Here is a 25,980-nt window from a genome sequence, read left to right on the forward strand (position 1 = left end):
AAGTACCATGTTCAATCATAGCCTCACCTCAGGCTTTGTGCCTGCTGAATGGCGCACAGCAATAGTTATCCCACTCCACAAGGGGGGAGCCACCATGGACCCCAGGAACTACCGCCCATTAGCCTGACAAGTCTGGTCTGCAAGGCCGTGGAACGTATCATCATGGAACTTATAAACAGAGACATTGGTAATCTCCAAACTCTGGACCCCACCCAGTTTGAGTTTGTAAAAGGCAGATCATGTCTCCTAAACCTGATAGACTTCTTTGAAGCAGTCACCAAAGCTGTAGACAAGGGTAAGGTGGTTCACACAGCCTATCTAGATCTTGACAAGGCTTTCGACACCATCCCCCACTCTGGAATTATAGATAAACTCACTAAACTAGGTATAAATCCCTATGTCACAAGATGGGTTGCCAACTAGCTCACTGACAGAACCCACACTGTGAAAGTAGCAGACTCCAAATCCGACTTCAGACCAGTGACAAGTGGAGTACCACAGGGTTCAGTCCTGGGTCCTCTCCTGTTTGGTATCTACTTCTCTAAAGTACAGGCTAACACAGAAGGTCTTTGGCTAACGAAGTTCGCAGATGACTGCAAACTAGGAGCCATAATCGAAACTTCTAATGATGTGGACATCCTACAAAAGAGCCTCACTGAGACAGATACCTGGTGTCAAAGCCATGGCCTCAAGCTCAATGCCAAAAAGTACATTGTCATCTCCTTTGATAAAAACTCTGTACCCATGAACTACAACATAGGCGGTAGTATACTTAACACCGAAAGTGTGATAAGAGACCTTGGGACACAGGTGGACAGTAGTCTCTCCTTTGATAATCACATCGCCACAGTAGTCAGGAAATCCTTCTACGTGGCACACCTCATCACAAAAGGTTTCTCATCCAGAAAAAAAGAGGTCATTGTTCCCCTCTACTCATCACTCATTAGACCCATTATAGAGTACAACGCCCCTTTTGGTATGTACCTCACAAGACATCTACAACAACTGGAAAGGCCGCAGAAATACCTCACAAAGAGGATTACAGTCCTCAAACAGATGCCCTACGCAGACCGTCTCAAAAAACTCCAGCTTTACTGCGTCGCATATCGCCTACTCAGAGGTGATCTCTGCCTAACATACAAAGCTATGTCAATCCCAGAGCTGTTGGACATGCTCCACTTAAAGAAATCTCAATCCTTCTGAGCTACATGCTCTAGGGACCTAAACCTTGTCACCACAATAATAAAATCAAGTGGAAACAAAACCACTAATCCAATAAAACGATCGTGTCAGCACACAGGTTGCAAGTCCATAAAACGTTTATTGTATAAATTCCACAAGCGCTTTTACCCTAACTTAATTGTAGAGCTTTTTCAAGTGTAAAAGCCCTACAATTGAGTTAGAGTGAAAGCGCTTGTGGAATTTATACAATAAACATTTTATGGACTTGCAACCTGTGTGCTGACATGATGGTTTTATTGTCACCACAATAAACAGAACATGCTGGAGGGATAGATTCCTGTCCCAGAGACTTCCCATACTCTGGAACAAACTACCTATCTATATCAAACAAAGCTCCTCATTAGCGCTCTTCAAGAAAAATCTTGATGATTGGATGAGAAATAGGAAATTCACTCCGGGGATCACCTCTGTGGCTCTGCTCGACAGTGGCACAGGAAAATAATTTTCTTGGGTGGCAAAAGCCAGGTTACCTTTTTGGTTGGGCTTGTAATGGCCCCAGGGCCGATAGCCTAGTAAGTACCTATGAACCTATGCATGTTCTGCAGTAAAGTGAAACTGTGATGAGCTTCACTGTATTAGAGGGAATTTCTGATAGTTTAGTGAGTGGTAAATGGTTGGAGGTAGGAGGGTGTGGAAGAGCTGTTTTGAAGAGTATTGAAGGAAAGGAGTGCTAGGACAGGTCATGACTGAATGTTAGGAGGTTATAGAGTGAACTGAATGTGTGTGTGTGTGTGTGTGTGTGTGTGTGTGTGTGTGTGTGTGTGTGTGTGTGTGTGTGTGTGTGTGTGTGTGTGTGTGTGTGTGTGCGTATGTGTAGAGCCTGAAGGTGAATATAAGAGTGGAGGTTTGCATTCTGACTCGGCAGATCAGCTTGGCAGGGTTGTCGGGAGGAGTCATGAAGATTTACTTAAATGCTGTGCACAGGGATGGAGTATGTGAAGTATAAAAGTAAACCTTGTGGGAATGGACAAAGAATGGGGGCAGGAGAGGAACAAAACAGGCAGCAATGCAGTAGCAAATGAGTTAGTGCGTGTAAAGTGGTACTGCATGTGTGTGTGTGTGTGTGTGTGTGTGTATATATATATATATATATATATATATATATGTGTGTGTGTGTGTGTGTGTGTGTGTATATATATATATATATATATATATATATATATACACACACACACACACACACACACACACACACACACACACACCATGACGATGGAGAAAGGTAAATTGAAATTTGATAACTAGAGGGCAATAATAACAAGATACTTAACAAAGCTATATCACCACAGCTCACTGAACGTGAGAAATGCAGTATGTTACAATGCATCTCACTGCTTGTTCATGCAAATCACAGAGTGGTGTTATATGGTGAAGCCAGCACCAGCAGAGAAGTGGTCTGTATCTAGGGTAGAAGGCTTATGTTAACAGAAGTGTGTGTGGCATATGTTACAACCTAGGCATCTGCTGGTAATGCCCCCCCCCCAACTAACAGTTAAAGGCTAAATGTTGGGGAAGGAGACTCTCACAGAAGTTGGGACCTTGAAGACAAGGCAGTATAAGAAAGAGAAGTGGGCTTTAAAAACACACTCTCACAGGGGAACAGTGACACAGTTTGAAAAAACCCACAAAACTCAAAACAAATTTCACCCTTATGGAACACTGACTGGGGTATTCCTGTAAAGACAGCCTGCATTTGGGCAGTCAGCAGGGTCCAGGCAGCTAGACCAAAGGTGGGTGAGCTGAAAGTTGGAAGCTACTCAGTCCTTTGTCCTGTTGGCAACTGAACTACAGATGGGAATGGCCTACTTGAGCTGTGGGGCAGCGGATGTCCAAGTAATAATGTCTTCTCGCAGGTATCAGTGATAAGAACTTTAGCAGGGATCTGATCCAAAGAATTAATTAATCAGTCAGTAACAGATGGAAGGGAGCTCGGTGCACACTAAACAGCATGATTTGTTTTGGGGACGTTTGGGTTGAGATGTCGGTCTTACAACTCAGCCTGAACAGAGTTAAGTCCATGTTGAAGCACTGATTATACAGTTGATACAGCAGAGTCAGAATATAGCTCAGTGTACTGTGTTGCCTAAGCCAAGAATAGAACCCATGGCACAAGATGGGGGAGTGGAAGATGGAGACATGGTCATATCTTACTTGAAAAGCTAAGGTCTGCTTTTAGTAGCTGCTGAGCCACTGGGCACTGTACGTGGATAGTCTTGTGGCAGGGTCTGATTAGAACGATTTGGTGATTGATGACTTAGACTGTCAAAGGGCAAAATACTGACAACATTACCATAGTTAGGTTTATTACTACCATATTATGCCCAACTCAGACCTCCTTTAAGATATGACACAGCAGAGATACCTGAGAAAAATACTTTGTCATCATCAACAACCAAATACTTTGTCATCATCAACAACCCCATGACTCCCATTTTTACATGGGGTCAGGGTACTGCATCAGCCTTATTCAGTGTGATCATATCACAGAGATGTTTACACCATCAAGTGGCTAGCCATGGTGTGGCCCCTGTATCAGTTTTAAAACTTACTGGGGTTCCATGTATTGGGAGTTTGTCATAGCAGTTAAGGAACCCAAAAAAAATGTTTTCTGATCATTTTCCACCATTTTATTCTCAGCGGTGACTACTTCTACATCCCAGGCCATGATGAAATGCCAGTGGGAGTCCTTCTCTACTTACAAAGTCCACTATACTTGTTTAAAAGAACAGTCATGACTTTCAAAGGAAATATTTATTAGCATAAACTATGGAACTAAGCATATTCATCCCATGCATGTAAGCACAGAAGGATCCCCACTGGGATTTCATTGTGGTTAAGGTTGTAATCATTTTTTTGGTTCTTAGTCAACTTACTAATTCTACTAGCATAGTTTTACATCCAGCATCAAAGCGACCCATCTTGTTGCATTTCTTACAAGTTTTGGTGGGGGTTGTATACTGCTGTGACTCAGGATGTGAGCAGTTGCATCACACACATTTGCCAATGTCACATTCGCTCAGTTTCTCATGCACACTCTTGCTGTAATCATGCTTTTACACCACCAGTCATTATCTTTTCTACCCTCTCACATACCCAATAACAATCTTATAAAGTACTGATTCAACTAAAAGTAGCCTAGAAAATGTCTCATATCCTTACTAAATACAGAAGAGAAAACGTTCCCATCACTCTCTTTTTTCCGCCATCTTGAATATTCCCTCCCCATAACTGTACTGCATTTCACATTAAAAAAAGCAAGAAAAATCAGGTTCTTTGGTTCATTGTTCTCAGCTCCCACTAAGAACACCCCTGCCTCACCATTAGTAAATCAATCATGTTTCCAGTAAAGATGAAGGACTGGGTGTCTTTCCTTATCAAATCCCTCACTTTTAGAAAAGGGAACACAGAAAAGAATAAGGTGGATGTTACTGACTGCAGCTAGAGGACTGTGGAGGTCGAGTCTTATGTGAATGGATTAATATCTGACTTCACAGCTAGAAAACATGTTTTTGAAGAGTTGTCAGAAATGATCTCAAAGGCGACATGGATGAAGATAGAATTAACCATATTTAGAAGTTAGGGTGACAAGACGTCAGCCTCCAATGAGTGGAGTTTAAACATCAACAAAAATATATATATTTTTTTTCTTTTTAATAAGTTTACATTGGACAGCGAGGACCTTGAGGTGCAGGTGGGTGGTTATATGTTTGGTGCAAAAGGTATTAACTGTAACTTGACTGGAGATTGTGCTGTTACTCTTTTAATAGTAACAGAATGAGCACTAAATTATTCATTTATTTCTGCTGAACTCAAGGACGAAAGGGATGAGATTGTTTTAATTTACCAGGCTTTAACAGGAGCTGCATTTCTATTCATAGCTTTTTGGACTGTTTCTGTTGTTGTTTTCATGGGAAGCGCTGCATTTGAGATTGTTTTAATTTACCAGGCTTTAACAGGAGCTGCATTTGTATTCATAGCTTTTTGGACTGTTTCTGTTGTTGTTTTCATGGGAAGTGCTGCATTTGAGATTGTTTTAATTTACCAGACTTTAACAGGAGCTGCATTTCTATTCATAGCTTTTTGGACTGTTTCTGTTGTTGTTTTCATGGGAAGTGCTGCATTTGAGATTGCTTTAATTTACCAGGCTTTAACAGGAGCTGCATTTCTATTCATAGCTTTTTGGACTGTTTCTGTTGTTGTTTTCATGGGAAGCGCTGCATTTGAGATTGTTTTAATTTACCAGGCTTTAACAGGAGCTGCATTTCTATTCATAGCTTTTTGGACTGTTTCTGTTGTTGTTTTCATGGGAAGTGCTGCCTTTTATTGATTAGCAGCAGCATTGTTTTGTAATTTGTGGCCTCTGTACAGACACTGAGAGGACCAGTAGTTTTGTTTTTTGCAGTATTGATGCCACATTTTGTCTTTGTGGAACCACATCCCTTAAGTTATCTTAATGTCTGGCATGGTCCAGGTTGAGGACTTGAGCTTGGCTGAGTGCTGTCTTATATCTCCCAAATTGTTGTGGATGGACAGAAGAGTAAAGTTTTAAAGTTCAACTGCAGACTCCAAAAGAAGAATGAAAAAGGGAGTGCAGTTCAGACTTCTGAGAGCGAGACTGACCACTGTAGCCTCTAAAGGTTTCTGTAGGAGTAACAATGCACTTTCTGGAACTTACTCTGATGTAAAACAGTAAATGTCAGGTGGTCACTCACTTATATCCTCCATAATGCCAACAGCTGCAGTATGATGAGATGATACTGTGAAAATCTAGTCAAGTTTACTTTCTCTGCCAGAAAGTTGTTGTTCTGATAGGTGACACAGTTAACTGTGCAAGTTCAAACAGCTGTGCAGCAGGGTGTGAAAATGTACCTGGGGAGATGCTTAATACTAAAATCTCACATAATGACAAATGCATTCCAGCAGTTATCTAGGGGATGTGAAAATGTGACTATGTATCAGGGACCAACTTGGGATGAAAGGGTAAGGAAAGCATTGGCTGCCACACCAAGAAATTTATTTTTCAAAAAGTGTAGATTACAATTTAAGTATTCTTAAGTTAACAAAGAGTAAATACTATGAATATTTAAGTAAATTATTGTAAGGCAGTAAATCAGTTACATTTCTTGTTTTTCCTCTGTACTTCCTCAGTTAACTGGTAAGGTGCAATTAGACATTTGATCATGATCCGCTGGTCCAATAGGTAGTACAACTATACCTCTCAGGTATACTCTGCTGTCTGTTAATAGTTGTTCCCTTCTTTATGTAAGTCGCATGTCCCACCCCCCACCTCCCAAAAAAGGTGGCCGTACTAAATATTTAACCAGTAAAACTCATGCTGTTAAATCTATATAGACAGTTAAACCAAGCCTGCTGATTAGGAAACCCTTTTCCAGTACCTCAAACATCCCTATTGCTCAATGCACAGGTGACAGTCCCTTCTCCTCCTCCTTGTAGAAGAGGTGCGTGGCCACAATCATTTCCTTTCTTTGTCTTGCCTTCTGGTACCTGGGTCAGTTACTAAATCTGGATCACTGCCAGCATTAGTAAATGCTGTTCTTCTGTTCATTTTGTCTATAGGAACTACTTTCCCAAGGGTCAAAAAGGTGTAGTGAATACAGTAAGTAGTTGAGCAGTGCCGTTGACCTGAAAACAAATTTTTATGACCAGCTAAGACTGTAATTATTCATTCTTTCTTTTCAATGCTAAGAGCAAACATATGTTTTTAGTGTCATCTTGGGAGCAGTGACCTGATTCATTGTCATCCCACAGTGACCTGATTCATTGTCATCCCACAGTGACCTGATTCATTGTCATCCCACAGTGACTTGATTCATTGTCGCCCCACAGTGAGCTGATTCATTGTCATCCCACAATGGCAATGTTCTTTGCTAAACTACCAGGTGCTAAATGGGTTCTGTGTGAGGAGAACCGAGGTGGAATGTTGATAAATCTATCTGTGCAATGAGTACGTGTCATTGACAGCTTTGGGATAGGTGGGATATTTTTAGATTAAGGGTTGGAAGAAGATGAGGATGTTAGAAATTAAATTAATGGCTGTCATTTTCCAAATGGAATGCAGATGTTTCTTAACAGGAAAGTTTGTATTCAAACTGAGTGTAATGCTGAAAAGATTGCTTTATGGCTGATGTCTGTAGGTGGTAAGAAAGGATTAGGACAGGTTGCTGTGGAAGAAGGGACATGAAATATGCATGGATCTGCTCAGGTTAGTGGGGTGAGGGCAGCTTTGGCTATATGAGCTCTCTGTACTTGGCCATCTGAATTTTGTCTTTAATACAGAATACGAAGACATAGTATCAAATAGCATTTTACTGCATAATATAAAGACAAGGTGTTAATTGTATATAGTTTGCAAAAGTATATCCTATCAGTATCAAAATTTAGATTGCAAAGATACATAGGTATACAGCATCAAACTGTAGAATATAAAGAACCTGGCACTGGGCAGCGAAGGGCAGAATGCAAATCACCCAGCTGATGAAATCTGTTTCTTAAAACTAGTGCCCTGACACAAAATGTTTATCAAAATTGTTAATACTGTAAATAGTTGAATAGAGTCTTGTGTGAGTTACTGCTTTATTTCTTCTTTAATTACTCTTCCAAGATTTTGTAATAGAAATCCTCACGCTATGTTTAGTTTTTATATATTACTTTTGCACTGTTACTTTGCTACTTGGGAATAGTTCTTTACATGCTTATAATTTCTATCTTATTGTGCTTTTTTTGTTTATTTTGTTTATTTTTATCATTATTATGTACTAGTATATAGTGGAGCTTTTCTCCCCGGGCCTCTGCTGAAAATGGACATGTATCCAGCCAGACTAGCCCGGTCAACAAATGTAAAATAAAATAAATAATAAATAAAAATAAAAAAAAAATGTACATGGTTATATAATGTCAGCATGCAGTCGCTGATACACAGGGCTAAAACACAAGGCACCGGCTTGCTTAGGATCCAGATACGAGCTGCTGACGAGTGTGGTTATGTAATATCAGACATGAACTGTAGAGTCTTAGTCACATGCCAGAGACACCTACCCACACAACAGCTAAGTATAGATTCCAGTGCTACCTTGTTACTTTGTGTATCAGAGTATAAATTGCAGAATGCATGGTTACACTACCAGAATACAGATTACAAGGCACTCTGTTATACAGAGTCAAGAGTAAAACTGCAGGATGCTTTTGTTACATGTCATCTGAATGTACACTGCTAATTTATTAGCCAGTTATTATATCTATTATATATATATATATATATATATATATATATATATATATATATATATATATATAAATGCACACACACACACACACACACACACACACACACACACACAGATGTATGCTGCCCTGTATGTGCCTGCATAGTTCATCCCTTCTCTTACTACCAGCATTAGTAAGATCTGTGTCTTTTTTACTGGTACCCTCATCAGTGGATAAACGGACACAAATAAAACCACTGCTTACTATTGCAAACTCTGTAATATCTTCACTAATTAGTCTTTCTTATCTATTTATTTAATTACATTTGCTTACTGGGAAAGTCCAACAAGCAAGACCCCTTTTCAGAAGAGGCCTGGAGAGAAAAGCTCTGGCGATACACATTAAATAGAACAATTTACAAAAAAAAGATATTTAAAAAAAAAGTTAGTGACATACGTAGAGGTCTGAAAGTATAAGTAGATGATGAGAAACTAAAGTGTATCAAATGCGGTGAGTGACGAACATAACAGGAAAAGGATTAAGCAGTAGATAGAAAGGGGTATTAGAAAACATGTTAGGTTAGACCTGAGGGAACATTAGTAAAGGTGCAGCTAGAGGTAAGTGATGGGAGTTAGTGTGAGAGGAGTGAGAGGAGATAGAAGAAGAAGAGAGAGGACAGTGAAGAGAAATGGGGGTATATTAGAGGTGGTATGTTATAGGAGTTGTTACGAATTAATTACGGAACTGAGTAGAAGGATACAGGTTTTATCTGAGTGCGGCTGTTGACAGCTAAAGGATGTGATGAAACAGTGGTATGTAGAGGTAAATGTAACTGAAAAGATATAAGTGGGCAAGAGACGGGGGAATTAAAAGATTAACTTAGACTGAGAGACAGAAAAAGGACCAGAGCCAGGATTGTGATAGATACTCTTTCAGATGCCATTTAAAATTAGTAATGGATGAAATTTGTCTAATATGACCTGGGAGGGAATTCCAGATGTTAGATATATAGGACGAGTAGAAGGAGTTACTGAAAGAGTTGTGTAATTTGTTAACGATGACAAGATTTGTATCTAATGAGCTCAGAGCTCTTGTAGGAGAAGAGCATTTTGAAGCAATTTTTTTTGTTTTCTTAAATACATCTTCATACATTCAGTATTGAGTTTTGTCTTTATACATGTGACCTGGTGTAATTTAGTATCTCATTAACTCAGCCCTAACCTTCTTACCTTTAGTGACAGCTTTCATCTCTGCAACTTTATATCAACTGACTAAAACAAGTGTTATTTTAGGATATTGTATCCATTCCATCTGTACCAGGTGTTTATGAAAGGCCTCTTCTAGTATTGCCACTCTGGTAAAATAAATAAATACTTGCAGATTATTTGGTCTTTGGCTCAAACCATATCCTGCCTTTCCCTTTAATCCAGACAGTCTTTCCTAAAATATTTTGGCAATTTAATGTAGGCAGCCTTTTGTAAAGATGCATATCAGTTTAACTACCCCTCTATAGACTGGGTACTGTACACTACCTCAAAATGATAGACAGAATGCTTCCTGGACTTTATTAACACAAGCACCTTTGAACAGATAATGCACTCTCTAACCAGAGGATCAAACATACTGGATCTGGTACCCACAAACATGGGAAAACCTTGCATAGCTCCCCAATCAGTCATGTTTTCAATAGTGAGGTCTTATCACAAAGATGTCTCATTTGAAGTCAAATTAAACCAGAAAATCTAGCTAAACCAGTAACAGGACTATTGAAAGGCAAACTACATCCTATTGAATGGCAGTTTGTCAGAATTCAAAGCTTCTCCTAACCCCAGAGACCACAGCTATTCACAGAGCCCATTCACAAGCATATAAATGGCTGCTTAGAAGCTTCCATACCTTCCAGAAGTAGACCCAAAACAAACACAAGTACAAACCCCACTGGTGGAATTCTTATCTAAACAGTAAATGTGATAAAAGAAGAAGTCTCATGGCTAAAATCAGGAAGAACAAGACCAACTACAAGGTCAGGATAGCCTTGCATGCTAAGAACAATGACAAGGCCTTCTTTGGGTATGTCCAACACACAGCAGTTTGCTGAACTGGTGGTGAATGGTACCACCTTCAACTATCAGGGAGACATAGCAAATATACTGAAAGATAAATTTAACTCAAGCTTCACCTCCCTCTGTCCCCCAGCTCCAGCAGGTGAAATCCCCTCCAACATACTTTCCCAGCTATAATCCGGGACCACATACTGGTCACACTGACTAAAGCCAAAGATGCCACTTCTGTGGGTTCCAGAAACATCCCCAGTTGCCACCTAAACAGTCAAAAACATGACCTATCAGGACCACTTGAGGCACTCTTCAACTACAGCCTTGAAACAGGCCAAGTTCCAAGTGAATGGAGGACCTCAACAATCATTCCCCTCAACAACAGTGGATGATCAACCAACCCAGGGAGCTACAGACCCTCTAATGAGCCTAATATGCAAAGTCATTGAACAGATTATCTTGGCAATAATAAACAAGGACACTGGCAATCCATAGACAGTGGACCCATCCCAGTTTTGCTTTGTTAAGGGAAGGTCATGGCTACTCAACCTGGTAGACTTATTTGAGAGGATCACCAAGGCAATAGATGAGGGTAAAACAGTGCATACAGTGTGCATTGACCTGGCTAAGGCATTTGATGCAATACTGCACTCAGGCATTGTTGATAAGCTCTTTCAGCTAACACATAAATTCCTACAGAACTCACTGGATTGTCGACTGGCTCACAGACAAGCCACAAGAAGTCAAGAAGAGTGAGACCACGTCCACCAAGAGACTTATCACCAGTGGAGCTCTGTGGTAGGCTTGCTCCTGTTTGACATATACTTCTTGGAAGTCAGGGCTAATTTTCAAGGCTTTGTCTCACCAAGTTTGCAAATGGCTGTAAATTGGCAGGTATTATAGATTCCCCCTAAGACACCCAACAACTTGCAAATGGGTTTAACCCAAACAAATGATTGGTGCCAAATCCATGGCCTAAAGCTCAATACCAAAAATTAATTTTAATGCCTTCTGGGAAACTGCCAACCAAAGTTAATTACTCCATTGATAAAACCAGTTCTAAGGAATCTGTGAACATATGTAGACAGCAGTCTGGGCTTTGAGAAACACATAATTAAGGTAATAAGAAAATCATTCTATGCTAACCAACTTATAGGTAAGGTACAGCACCCATGTCCAAGAAAGTTCTAGTACCACTCTACCTGGGCCTTATCGGACCTAACATAGGTTCATAGATAAGCCTAGCCAAATTCTCTTAGTGAGAATCAAACCCTGTACCTCTTGTCTGTGAGGTAAGTACTTTAACGATTATACCAACCCCTAATGTTGAATACAGTGCTCCCTTTAACACGTATCTAATCAGGCACTTGCACAGTTGGAATGCCCACAGAGGTATCTCACCAGTAGAATTCAGGGCATGAATACCCTGTCCTACACTGATCACCTAAAAGCTCTGTCTCTCCATTTAGAATCCTACAGGCTGCTGAGAGGAGATCTTTGCCTGACTTACAGGACTTTCTCAAGCACAGCTGTGATGAATCTGTTGCACATGCACAAAAACAGCACCAGAAACACTAGATTCATGGATCTGAACTTCACTTGAAACATAAACAGACGATGCTGGATAAACTAATATGTGTCCTAAAGTATTCCCACATAATGGGACAAGCTTCCTATCCGTGAAAACAGAATTCATCCCTCACCCTATTCAAATGAAACTTTGACAACTGGATGAGAATTTGTAAATTTACCCCATTCCCCCGGCTTGGCCGCCATGTCCCTTATAGACAGAGGCTGTCAGTAAGATAAATATTATACTAAATAATCCCACCCTCAAAAAACCTTAATTACTTCCCTATTAACATGCCCCCCCCCATGATCCGAATGGTTTGGGGGGTGTGGCTAAGCTTGTAAGGGACCTAGTAGTCATTAGGCTAGTAACAACCAAGGAACTTATTAAAATCTGCTTATAGGATTTGTAATCCCCTTTATTTCTGTGCATTTTTCACTTTGTCAATAGAAATATTCATTCCTTCAGGTATGGTATGCTTTCCTATTTTGTGTAACTTACATGTCTTCCTTCAGACAGTATAGGCGTCATATTTTCCTCAGCAAAGTCAGTAACCATTCTCCATTGGTCTTGTATCTTTTGTTGTCTGCAAACCACCACTTACTGATGTCAAAAGCAGACCAGGACTATCCCCAGCCCTAGGTGACCCAGCATCTGAAGTGTACCCTATGCCACCCCCCCAGCTCCTCGAGTGTTGGAACCAGTACTTGAACACAGGCCGTCTGTGTTATTTTCAGGGCTTTATCCATGTGGATTTAATCACGTGACCCAATGCCATTTACAGAGTCAAAAATTAATAAATAAAATAATAAATGCAATGCATTCATATAATAACTTCACATGGCATCATGCAATGCATTCATATAATGAATTCACATGGCAGGCATGCAATGATTTCATAGAATGAATTTACGTGGCAGGCATGCAATGCATTCATAGAATGAATTCATGTGGCAGGCATGCAATGCATTCATAGAATGAATTCACGTGGCAGGCATGCAATGCATTCATAGAATGAATTCACGTGGCAGGCATGCAATGCATTCATAGATTGAATTCATGTGGCAGGCATGCAATGCATTCATATAATGAATTCATGTGGCAGGCATGCAGTTGAAAATATGCAGTAACCACCAATTAGAACTGGCCGTAGAGTTTTCCTTTATATAAAGTGAAAGAACAAGTACAATCTCAGACAAGAGAGAGATTTTGATATTCTTTAGTTTGTGTTTGTTACTGAAATAAGTGCCTGGTAGGAGACAATACATAGGATTTCTTTCGGTTTAATTTCTCCAAAACATTTGCTTTCTAATACCATGACAGGAATGGACCCCATTCCCAAGTCAAAGTATGATTAAAGTTCATGAAATTAGTATTGTTTCAGTCTCTGATGTTAGCCAAAAGTGCTCTTCACAGCACCCGCAATGTGCCCAGAATTGACTCCTCCTGTAATTCATAAGGAGATAGAATTATCTGTAACATATCTAAGTATGACTGTAAATTCTTTTTTTTATGAGAGCCATTGCTCCTGCTACTACTGGAACTGTCTAGGTATCCTTCTTCGACACTGCCCTCATTTCAGCCTGCAAATCCTAGTGTTTTATAACTTTACGACTGCGATCAGTGGGTGTAGTAGTATCAGTGATCAATGCTACTTTTGTCTTTTTGCTGAACTGTGGCATCTGGTTTTCTTGCATCAGTTTTTTTTAACTGTTGACAATGCGTGATTCTGTGTGATATAAATTTTATTATTTTCTATAATACTTTGTGGTTCTTGCTTCCAGTGTTTTTCAGCTACTCCAATATTATAATGTTTGCACAATCCCCAGTGCAACAGTCTCACCAGATTATTTTGCCTTTCAGTATACAGTCCTTCTGCTATTAGTATATCACAGCCAGCAACAAGATGTGTGACTGTTTCCAATTCTGTTTTACAAAACCTACATTTGTCTGTTTCTCCCACATGTTCAATGGATTTTGTAAAATAATATGTATGTAGCCCACTATTTTCAGCCGCCAATATTAACCTTTCATCTTTTGGTTAAAATTCACCCATCCTTAACCATTCCTGCATTAGATCCTGATTGATATAAGGTTGTTCCAGGAGTTTACTGCACTTGCAACTATATTTCTGCAGTTTTCCACATTTCCTGCCTTCTGATGTGATCCTTCACCTTAAATTATTTCTTTTGCTTTTTGGCACATTCATTTACTGATTGAATTTGTCTGCTTCTGATTTGATTTCCATTCACGCTTGACACCAATCTGCTTCTGCTAAACTAAGCAGAAAAAACACCTTAAACTTGTTCTCCTCATGTTTTAAAATGTTCACTGTGTTTGGGTCTTATGAGGTCAGCAGACATGTCTGCAGTCCTATGATTGCAGTTCTATACATGTAATCAATTTCAAGGAGGCCCGTACCTCCTTCAGAAGGGGGACTACATAATTTTGGTATATGCTGATTTTTATAAATCATTTGCTAAGTGTAACACATTTTTTTGTTTTCCTCTCCAACTGATCCAGTACCTTTTGGGGCCAGTCAGTCACCCCAAAACTGTAAGTTAGTACATGAAGACCAAACTGGTTTATAGCTTGGATTTTGTTCTTAGATGTGAGGGGTGTTCATAGGTTCATAGATTAGTACTAGGCTATTTGCCCTTGTGGGCCATTTTAAGCCTAGCCAAGTACCCCATGTGAGAATCAAACCCTGCACCTTGTGTCTGCAAGATAAACACCTTAACCATTCTGCCATCCTTTAGTCTTCTGAAATATTCCTTACTAAGTTTTGTTCACATTTGTTCATGTTTTATTGTTCTTCTTTCATCATTTCCCAAATATGTATACAGTCCCTCCTACTCAAGTTCCTTTGTACCACATTCCTGTCCTAAACTGATGTTTTCTTGATGCTGCAGCTTTCCTGTTTTACAGGTTGCTTTTGGATATTTATCAAGACCAAATGACATTCTTGTATCGTCTGAGAAAGTTTTAACCACTTGCAGTTGTGCTTTCAGTTCCTCGTCTGTTGAACTATACAGTTTTAAGTCATCCACAAAAAAAAAAAAAAGATGAGAAGTCTTTACACTTTGTTGTTTTCTGAGAGACAATTTGTAACCATGACATAATCTGTTAAGAAGACAGCTTAATGGGTTTAAGGCAAGATAAAAGAGCAGCGGTGGCAGAGATTCACCCAGGAATATCCCCCTTTGAATATTTATCCGTGGGATAATAATTTGTCCTTTATCGTGTTCTAGCTGAAGTGGTTTGCCGCTGTTTCATGGTCACTGTAATGTAATTGATCAGTGTAGGGTATATCTTATACATTTGTAAGCACTCCTTTATCCATGAATGTGGGATACTGTCTAATGCTTTTTCGGTGTCTGTCCATGCCATACTTAGCACAAGAGCAAACTAAAGAAAGAAAATATCTGTGTTGCAATTAAGTCTAGATGAAATCATGCTGGAAGATGAAATTACAAAGGTCAGCAGAAGGTTGTGGGGTACTGTCATCCGTCTTTTGTACAGGCTGCTGGCTAGACCTGATATGGAGATTTGCTTTTCATGACGCACCCTTTATTAGATTAAAGGAGATTGTGACTGGAGTCTCCTGAGAGTGGTGGGTAATGCACTGAGTGAGCATGTTCATTTACAGGATAGAAATGAAACAGGAGATGTGATGCAGATGCACAAAGGAAAAAGGAGCTAAGGTGTGTTTGCAGTATGTTATCAGATATTAGGTTGCTGGCTTACAATATAATGTGAAGGAGATGTTGAGTAAAAGCTAGTGAGGAGGAAGGTTTAAAGTCAATGTCTGGGACTGTTACTTCACTGAGAGAATTGTGCAGCCTTTGGATACACTGCCAGAATGGTTGGTATTTATATGTACTGAGATGTTTAAAATTCCTTAGCAGATGAAAAAGCAAAGCATTGTAAGTCCTTCTGAAACAGTCCGACATATTTATTTGTACAAAATATTAACAGGGAATGCACAATGCAAATGGTCCTTAAATTTGCATTTCTAAAATGCTTTTTTATTTTTCAAACTGTAATCTGCTTGGTGCATCTTCATTGTAGAAATCTAACCATAGATGGAGATGTATGATAAGATATTTCAAAACTGTTTCATTATTGTCTTTTTTTCTTTCGATTCTACTAGGTTAATGATGTAAATTTTGAAAACATGAGTAACGATGATGCCGTTAGGATACTGAGAGAAATCGTCTCCAAGCCGGGGTAAGGCAATATTTAAACTGTTCATTTTTAACAGCACTTTACTTAGATGGAAAATTGCATCAAAGCCATGATGTAACAGATAAATGTACATATGGTTCTCAGTTTCATAATGACATCATTTATGTGTGGATTTGTTACTCTACCTGCTCTGTCTGATGTTTGTTGTACTGTATGCAAACACTTTTGATGACTGTTTTCCTCTTTCATCAGCCTATTTGAAATTTCCACCCACAAAGAAATGGAGGATTTCTGTTATGTCATGGGAAAGGCAGCAATTCATCTGGATAAAAGCAAGCTGTGACTATGCAAAACTAACGATTTTGTTACAGCAGTATTTAGTACCCATTACACAGAACAAATTAAATGCAAAAAAGCATGTTTTTTTTTATTTTTCCATATTTAATTAATTTAGATAGGTGGACTAGAGCGCAAAAGCCTATTTTCAACCACGGTCTTCTAAGAACAGTACTATTATAATAGCTTCAAGAGTTACATTAACATAGAGAACCGACTAAAAATAAAATCACAGTTCAGATGAACTGACAGGAATGTTTATTCAGCTACTAGTGTGAAGGATAAAGCACTTTTGTGTATTAAAATGTTTTCAAGAGCTTTAAGTGTAGCTGTGATACAGAGAATAGCAGCTTAACTTTCTGTTTCAGAAAAAAGTAGGACAAAATGTAAATGAGGTATTGTTTTGCAATTATGATTTGTGTTAATGTAATGACAAGTGTGTTGTAATCCGGCAGCCGGCAGAGTCACAACTTCAGAGGTACACAGTAATAGAAACAGTCATAACATTTTTAGCAGCTTAATTTTAAGATCATTAGCTGTTCATCTGACCTTTCCACACACTTTAACAAAAGTATGCCAGTTTGTCTAACAGAGACTACTTGAAATTAACTGGAACAAATCCTTTTCTTTCTTTGCTTTATATTCTTTTTGCTTCCCCTTGCTGACTACTTCTTATAAACCCTTCGTGCCTCATAATGCTGTCCGAATGCCCCTCGCATGCCTCATAATTTATTTATTTATTTACATTTGTTGACCAGGAAAATCCGACCGGACACAGGTCCTTTTTCAGCGGAGGCCCAGGGAGAAAAGCTCCACAATAAAGAACATTTAATTACAAGATAACAAGACGTATATAGGTAGACTTTTTGTTTAACAATAGCAGTAAAACAGACATAGTTCAAAGTGAATAGTATATTTAGGTGAAGGACAATTGAGTTTATACTACACACTTGTAGCATCGGTGCCATTTAAGGTGGCAAGTATCCGAATAGTTAAGCTAGCAGATATTACGCATGAAGAACTGTACCTAAGATTACAGCTGAGATAATAGGTTTACAAGCAATGTGGTTGGCTGTAACCACAGATAGTTATTAGGGTGGAAGATAGGTTTAGGGTGGTTGGAGTAGAGATATTAGTGAGGGTTGTTACAGGGGCATGCCCAGTGCTCTTTTAGATGAGATTTTAGAACAGCTTTGAAGTTAGTACATGATGATACAGAGGTTATAGTGTGAGGGAGGGTATTCCATAATTTTGCTATGGCGTAGTAGAAGAGAGATTCTCTAGCAGAGTTCCTGGTTCTAGTTACCTGTAATTGATTATTGTTGCTGGAGCTTAATGGTCTGGTGGTATGATAGAGCTGGAGTAGATTTTGGAGGGATGGGACTTTTAGAGGATGATTTAGTAGTTTGTGGGTGTGAGAGTTGGTACCATTGAAGAAGGTGAGGGAGTTCTAGCCAGCCAAGTTCAGTAAGTGAGGTACAGTGGTGGCTACGGTAGGCTTCACCAGTGGCAAACCTTGCTATTTTGTTGTAGCAAGTCTCGAGTTTACTTAATTCACTTTGCCTTAGGTTGGTAAAAATTGCAGAGGCATAGAGTAGGGTGGAGATTAGGTGGCTATTTGCAACTGAAATCCTGGCTGTTTTGGTGAGGAATTGCTTATTTCTGTATAAAGCTCCTAGTTTTTTGTGTAATTTTTTATGGTTAATGAGATGTGCATGTCAAACTTGAGGTTGTCAAGCTCAACTCCAAGAAGTTTGGTCTTGTCTGTTGGGGGGATAATGGTGTTATTATTGGCTGTAATGTTAAATTGGGGGTGTTTTGATTGTGTTTGGTGGGATGGAAGATGAGGAGTTTTGTTTTGTTTGGATTAAGTATTAACTGTGCATCAGAAAGCCATGTTTCAACTGAGGAAAAGGCTTCCTGTGTGGTCTTTTGAAGTTCAGGTAGGGAGTGGGCTGAGCAGATGATGGTGAATCATCTGCGTACTGTATGAGAGTGGCCTGTTTGTTAGCAGAGGCTAGATTATTAGTGAATATGGAGAAGAGTAAGGGTCCAAGGATTGATCCTTGGGAACACCTACAGAGACAGGGAGTTGGGGGGATTTATCATTATGCCAAACAATGGATTGATGGCGATCAGTCAGGTAGCTCTGGGACCAGTTTGTGACAGATTGAGAGAAGGATAGAGTATTGAGGACAGTGATGAGTTGTTTATGTGAGACCATGTCAAATGCTTTAGATAGGTCTAGGAAATTTGCAGAGGAGAAATAACCATTTTTTTTATGTTGAAGGATTGTGATAGTAAAAGCAAGTAAGGCAGTGGTCATGCTGTGGTATGGCCAGAAACCATGTTGTGTGTTAGATAGGAGGTTGTTAGTAAGGAGGTAGTTTACAACTTGAGACTGAATGCATCTCTCGAGTATTTTGGAAAGAGGAGAGGGAATTGCTATGGGCCAGTAGTTGGTGAATTTTGTGGAGGGGCCACCTTTGTGGTGGGGAATGATGTGGGATATTTTCCATGGTGAAGGGACATAGCATTCCGATAAAGACTGGTTGATCAGGATTGAGACTTGGTACGCTATGGATTCAGCTGCACTTTTAAGGAATTCACTTGGGAGGTTGGCAGCTGCTAGTTTTGTGGGCTTTAGTTTTGATAAGAGTTTTTTTTTTATGTTGGAGGTAGGAATAGGAGAAAAAGAGAATGTAGTGGGCAGGTTACTAGGTGTTGGAGGGGGGAGGGGAGGGGGTTATGTTGTCTTGCTAGAGATAGAATGGTTTGTGTTAAGTGTGTATTGAAAGAGGTGGCAATATTTTCAGAGGAGTTTGGTTTGTTTGGTGGAGGGGTTCCAACTTTTCCTGGGTGGAGGATAGAGTTGATCGTTGACCAGAATTGCTTAGGGTTATATTCGGTGGACTTCAGGGCAGACTGGTAATAATATAGGATTTTGTCCTGTTTTATTAGTTTTTTGACTCTGTTACATAATTCAAGGAAGTTCTGTCTATCAGAGGGGTTTTTAGTTTTGCGCCAGTGATTCCAGGCTCTATCTCGGATTGTCATTTCTGATCTAGTGGCTTTTTGTAGCCATGGGGAGGACTGGGCTTTAACTTTAGTAAATCTTCTGGGCGCATACGTGTTTAGGACTTCAGAGAATGTGGTATTGAAAAATTGGACAAGCGTCATCTAGGCTGAGGTATTTTAGTGGAGTCCAGTTGCAGTCTTTGAGGGATGAGATGAATGTGAGTGGGTTAAAGTTTAGTTTATTACATATTTTATTTATTTTTTTATTTTTTATTTTATTTATTTTTATTTTACATTTGTTAACCGGGCATATTTGCCGATAGATGACAGGTTTAACTTGGTATAGGTGTTTTCTGAGTAGGAATGTTGGGGAATGATCACTGAGGCTATCCAGTAGGCAGCCTGCTATATATGACTGGGGGATCATACTGACTAGTATCCAATCCAGAGTAGTATGCTTGTTGGAGTTTTCTTTTTTTCTGGTAGATGACTGGATGAGTTGGGTGAAACCATGAAAGTTTAGATGGTGGGTTGGATGGTTGTTGGAACAGGATAGCCAGTCAATATTAAAATCACTTAAAATTATGGTTTCTTCTGGAAGGTGATGATTTACCCAGCTGAGGAGGTTTTCTAGTGGAGGAATATTGTGGCCAGGTGGGAAGTAGCATCCTATTATGTTAATGGTTTTGTCTTGGTTTACTTTTAGGTTGGTATAGATTATTTCTTCTTTGTCAATTTGAGGTGCTGATAAGTTTAGGATGTAACAGCTTAGATGCTGTTTATACATTATAGCTACACCACCCCCTTTTTTGTGCAGCCAATCTGCTCTTAGCATGTCATAACCTGAAGGGAGAATTTGCTCACTGGTAATGTGAGGTTTGAGCCAGGTTTCTGTCAGAATGATAATATCTGGGGAGTATAGGTCTATGTTAGCATGGAGTTCATGAATCTTATTTGTTATACTTCTGATATTTAGGCTTTGGATAAGGAAGTCAGTTGGCTTCCTATTGGATGTAATTTGAGAGAAGGTAAGGTTGTTAAGCTGATTTTCAGTGGAGGAGTTGTGGGGGCCAGGGTTTGGGTGGATGTCACCGTTGAGGGTTGGTGCTATAGGTGTGATAGGTTGTAAGTATGATGGGAGGGAATTTTGGTTAGAATAAATGTGGGTGTGCTGGGGGGCGGCTGGGAATTGGGGGCAGGGAGGGGAGCATAGCGAGCGGAGTGGGCAGAGACCCTATTTGTTGTTCTTATCAGGGTTGTGGGCTGGAAGGGAGCATAGCGAGCGTAGCGGGCAGAGACCCTATTTGTTGTTCTTATCAGGGTTGTGGGCTGGAAACAATCAGGCTAATAAGATAATCTGCACTGGTAGAAAGTCTGTTAGGTATCCCCATTTTTACAGACTTGCATCTGTTTACTGTATTTATTTTTATTGTAAATGAAATACATATTTTGCTTAAGTAGAGGCCAGATCAGGTAATTACTTACGGAGGAGTAAGCTCTGTGTGTTACATGGGTTGCAATAACAGGGATGAGTAGAATACTGGGAGGGGGAAAAATTGAAGGAAGACTATGCAGCTGTCCTTCTTGGCGAAGCAGGTCAAAAATACAGTTAATGCTTAGGCAGATAGGCAGAGACAGAGACAATAAAGTTAACCTATGGGCTATTTCTTAGTTTAAGGTCAAATTAGTAATTATTGACATACATAGGTTTCTGAGGCACTTTAGCCCAGTAAGTCCTTGTAAATATAGCTGCTGCCCTTGGTGTACTGTCCTGTAGTTATGATTTGACTGCTTGTTTTGAAGTAGAGCAAATGGAATCCTGCAGGGGGTTTTAGGAGAGGTCTGGTTAATAGGTTTCTGTCTAAATGCCCCTCCCATGCCTCAGAATTCTGTCTGAATGCCCCTCCCATTCCTCATAATGCTGTCTGAATGCCCCTCTCATTCATTATAATGCTGTCTGAATGCCCCTCCCATTCTCCGTAATGCTGTCTGAATGCCCCTCACATTCTTTGTAATACTGTCTGAATGCCCCTCACATTCGTCATAATGCTGTGTGAATGCCCCTCCCATTCTTAGTAATGCTGTCTGAATGATCCTCCCATTCCTCGTAATGCTGTCTGAATGCCCCTCCCATTCTTTATAATGCTGTCTGAATGCTCCTCCTATTCCTCATAATGCTGTCTGAATACCCCTCTCATGCCTCATAATGCTGTCTGAATACCCCTCTCATACCTCATAATGCTGTCTGGATGCCCCTTCCATGCTTCATAATGCTGTCTGAATGTCCCTCACATTCCTCATAATGCTGTCTGAATGCCCCTCCCATTCCTCACAATGCTGTCTGAATGCCTTCCCATGCCTCATAATGCTGTCTGAATGCCCCTCCCATGCCTCATAATGCTGTCTGAATACCCCTCTCATGCCTCATAATGCTGCCTGAATGCCCCTTCCATGCTTCATAATGCTGTCTGAATGTCCCTCCCACGCCTCATAATGCTGTCTGAATACCCCTCTCATGCCTCATAATGCTGTCTTAATGCCACTTCCATGCTTCATAATGCTGTCTGAATGTCCCTCCCATTCCTCATAATGCTGTCTGAATGCCCCTTCCATGCTTCATAATGCTTTCTCAATGCCCCTCCCATTCCTCATAATGCTGTCTGAATGCCCCGCCCATGCCTCAGAATGCTGTCTGAATGCCCCTCCCATTCCTCATAATGCTAACTGAATGTCCCTCCCATTCCTCATAATGCTGTCTGAATGCCCCTCACATGCCCCTGTTCAGGTATCTAACAATGCATTCCCCTTCCTTGACATCTGAATATCGATGAACTCTTCCTACCTTAGTGCCAATGACAAAACATGATTAACATCATGAATTATAACCAGTCAATACACCCATTTGCACACCACCAAGGGATTATGCCCTGAATGTGACCCAGATGACCAGAGTTTGATCACTGACTTGAGTACTGGAAGAGTCAAAGGTAGTTGAGAGTAGTGTGGGGGTGGGATTGGGATGGGCCTTTTGCCTTGGGCACTCTTCCATGGTTGAACCACTGGTGGAGACTAGGGTTACACAGATGTGCCACCTGATTGTCCCTCTTTATCAGCATTACAGTGTCTAGCCGTTATCTCTCTCTCCTCATCAAGGTGTATTACCATTTTTTCTGACTCTTATCATGGAAAGCAACCAACATTCCCTCATCCCAATTATACTTCACCATCAATCCCATGTTTCCATCATACTTGACTGTCCATCCCTGTCTTGCCATCTGACCATCTATCCTTGCTCCCATCATTGTACTGCAGTCTCTGACCTTCCCAACTCTGTTGTGGTATATAACCATCTGTCCACTTTGTGGTACCAAGCCATACCTTCCACGTCACTATCAGGGTGCCTTAGCATGCATCTACACCCACATTACCATGTCTGTTAATTATTTCCCCACTGTTGGCATGGCATCTGACCATCCTTTCCTCATCATCTTCACAGAACCCGACCATCCCTTCCTATACTATGATTGTTTGCAGTTTTATTCATTTTTAAAGGCACAGTTTTTTTTTTTTACTATATCTAGGTCATGGCTAAAAAATTGGCCCTGTTTTCTAACCTACAGTTTTGCTGAGGTTAGAGTGTTATGATCATCCAAAACACTATCTTGGAAAGAGCTGCTTAACATCAACCCTTCCAGGCATATTTTTCTTTTTCTTTCTCAAGCACAATGTGATTCAGTCTTGTGTGCTCTTTCAAAATTCACGAACAGTAACTGACATCCTCTATACAGCAAAAGTTAAAGTGCACATAGGGGAACTTATCTCTCACTGTGATATTATCTCAGATTATTCCCTGTAGTCTGTGGTACTCCATTTTCAGATTTGGTATATAGTAGCAGCAGGGATTGGCCTCGTCATCAGAGAGTACACCTTAAGGGTGTAGCATCAACTATTGCACTTCACTGTTTATGAAGTACTGGGGCATGCGGTAGCCAGTCTCACACTTCTGATGAGGGGCAACAAATATTGCCCAGCTGTAAAATTAAAGTCAGTGCAAATATTTTATACTGGTAGTCCCTTAATTTGTTCATTCATTCAGTTACTTTTTAAGTCTAGTGTACTGTTGGGGGGGGGGGGGGGGGTTGCATACCCTGTCCTGTCACTGGCAAAATTTGACTGCATGGGACACATATTTATCCTAAATGGAGTGCCAGCTTATCAGAGGATAAACACACACACACACACACACACACACACACACACACACACACACACACACACACACACACACACACACACTTAACTCACAGACTGCCTACACAGCTATGGCCAATAGTCTGAGAATTGCCAGTTTACCTATGGGATGTTTGAAAAAAATGAGTACCTGGCCAAAACCCATGCCAATATGGAGACTTGCAGATTCCCCATAGAAGCCACCCCAGCTGAGAACTTTAGAAAGCCGTATGTTGTGGGGCAGCAACACTAGTTGCTAACACTAGAACACTAGCCTATACCTTGTAAAATGTATGTCAAAATCATCAGGTGCACACTACAGAAAAACAATACTGACATTACGTCATTGTTAACCTCATTATTATGTCAGGTGCTATTGCAGTGTCAGCCTCTGCAGGTTGCACAATTCACCTCTAACACCTGGATGATCAGAATACTGGGTGGGGGGTTGATTGCCAAACCAGGTGGTTGGATTCATTTTGATTTAACTCTGACACTGCCCAGCAGCATCCCTAAGTATGCTGTAATCCAGATGATATTTGAAACCAAGAACCCATCTGCCTGAGTCGGTCATAGCTCAGATGGACAGATGGATGGTAATGATTCCATGACAGTTATCTGAAAGGCAAGATAATTTCCATTATGTCCTGGCCAAATTTCCAGTTGTCTGTAAAAGTATCACCTTAGCTCTCCCTTATAGTCTACATGCTTGCTGGAGACATTACCAAATCAATTATAAAAAAGTAAATGAATGAATAAAACTAATTATAATTGTTTCAAAAATATTGTGAAATTGTTTGTAAAACTTCTTAGCTTGGGAACATAGGGCTGTCTTAGAGCAGATGCCTGTGAAAGGGACAGCTTCCTCATTCATCCTTACCTGCTTTTTCTAGAATTTCCCCTTCTGCATTAAATAGTTTAATTTACTTAACTAAATCTACATTATTGCAGCCTTACTGTGTTTATAGTAATTATTTAATAAACCAGCATTATGTTTTGTTACACAGCAGTTTTGAAATCACCCATCTGTTTGAGAAGCAGATTTCATGGCATCATTTCAGATCATTATTGCTATCCAAAACACCATCTTGGAAAAAGCTGCTTAACATGAACCCTTCCAGGCACATCTTTCATTCTTTCTTTCTCGAGTACTGCATAAATGCAGCTATACAATTCAGTTTAAGGATACATAAAGCCATCTTTTGAGAGTTGTTAAGACTGAGGTTTGCATGTACAGTGCAAGACAATTCCAGATTGCTCTAATCAGTTTGTAACTACATGGTGTGCAAGCTTTCATGAAGAAAGATACAGCTTGGATGATTCAGGATAAGAACAATGTCACCTCACAGATTAGCCCACAGTGGTGTCCTGTAGACCTGGGTTCAACCCCCAGACAGTGAAAACACTTTCTCACTCAGAATGTTCATATCCTTAACAGTTAATGACTGTATCAGACATGTTTTCTAAACTGTTTTAACTGAATGAAGATGACTGAGAGAATAAATATTGATGAACTTGCCATATATTTTCCTTTCCAGTCCCATCAGCCTAACAGTTGCAAAGTGCTGGGATCCCACGCCTAGAAGTTATTTTACAATTCCCAGAGGTAAGTAAAAACTAACTTTTTGTTCTTAATAGACAACCATAACCTGAGTGTTTATTTAAACAAAATTATGTGTTACAGGGTGGTGACTATGACAGCAAGGCAGGGTCAGTGAACCTTTTACATGTAGAAGGAGAAAGGGAATGCGAAAAGACAGTATCCTGAAAGTAAATGTAATTGAGACTGCATTATATGCTGAGCATACAGCACAAATGCATATAGTTTAGTAAATGCAAGGTACTGCTGGTTGGAAATGTAGTTGAACCATGAAAAGTTTGAGTGATGTATGTATATTCTAATGACTGCAGTTGTATCATGTCAGTTCCTGATGGGCGTAATAGCAGCTGTCACATCTAGCAGCTTCTATTTGCCCCTATTTATATGACAAACATCTTGCACCATCTTACTGTCTGGGTTGGTAGGGAGGAGAAAGTATCACGTTGTCATTCATTATTATTGTCTTGTCAGTAACACGGCCACAGTGGGGCGAGAGCGGCTACAGCATGAGCGCAATG

General features: G+C 40.1%; 1 protein-coding gene across 3 annotated transcripts in view; it reads left to right on the top strand.

Moving 5' to 3' along the window:
• Positions 1-25,980, top strand: part of DVL1 (dishevelled segment polarity protein 1) — a 2,262,785-nt gene that overhangs the window by 2,043,658 nt on the left and 193,147 nt on the right. For all 3 annotated transcript variants that reach the window (XM_044063185.1, XM_044063186.1, XM_044063187.1), the window contains 2 exons: positions 16,244-16,320; positions 25,401-25,468. In XM_044063185.1, coding sequence (XP_043919120.1) covers positions 16,244-16,320; positions 25,401-25,468 — 145 coding nt within the window. The remainder of the gene's footprint in view (positions 1-16,243; positions 16,321-25,400; positions 25,469-25,980) is intronic.

Source organism: Protopterus annectens, chromosome 2.part1 (assembly GCF_019279795.1).
Source record: "Protopterus annectens isolate FY-2018-M chromosome 2.part1, PAN1.0, whole genome shotgun sequence".
In the NCBI taxonomy this organism is placed as follows: domain Eukaryota; kingdom Metazoa; phylum Chordata; order Ceratodontiformes; family Protopteridae; genus Protopterus; species Protopterus annectens.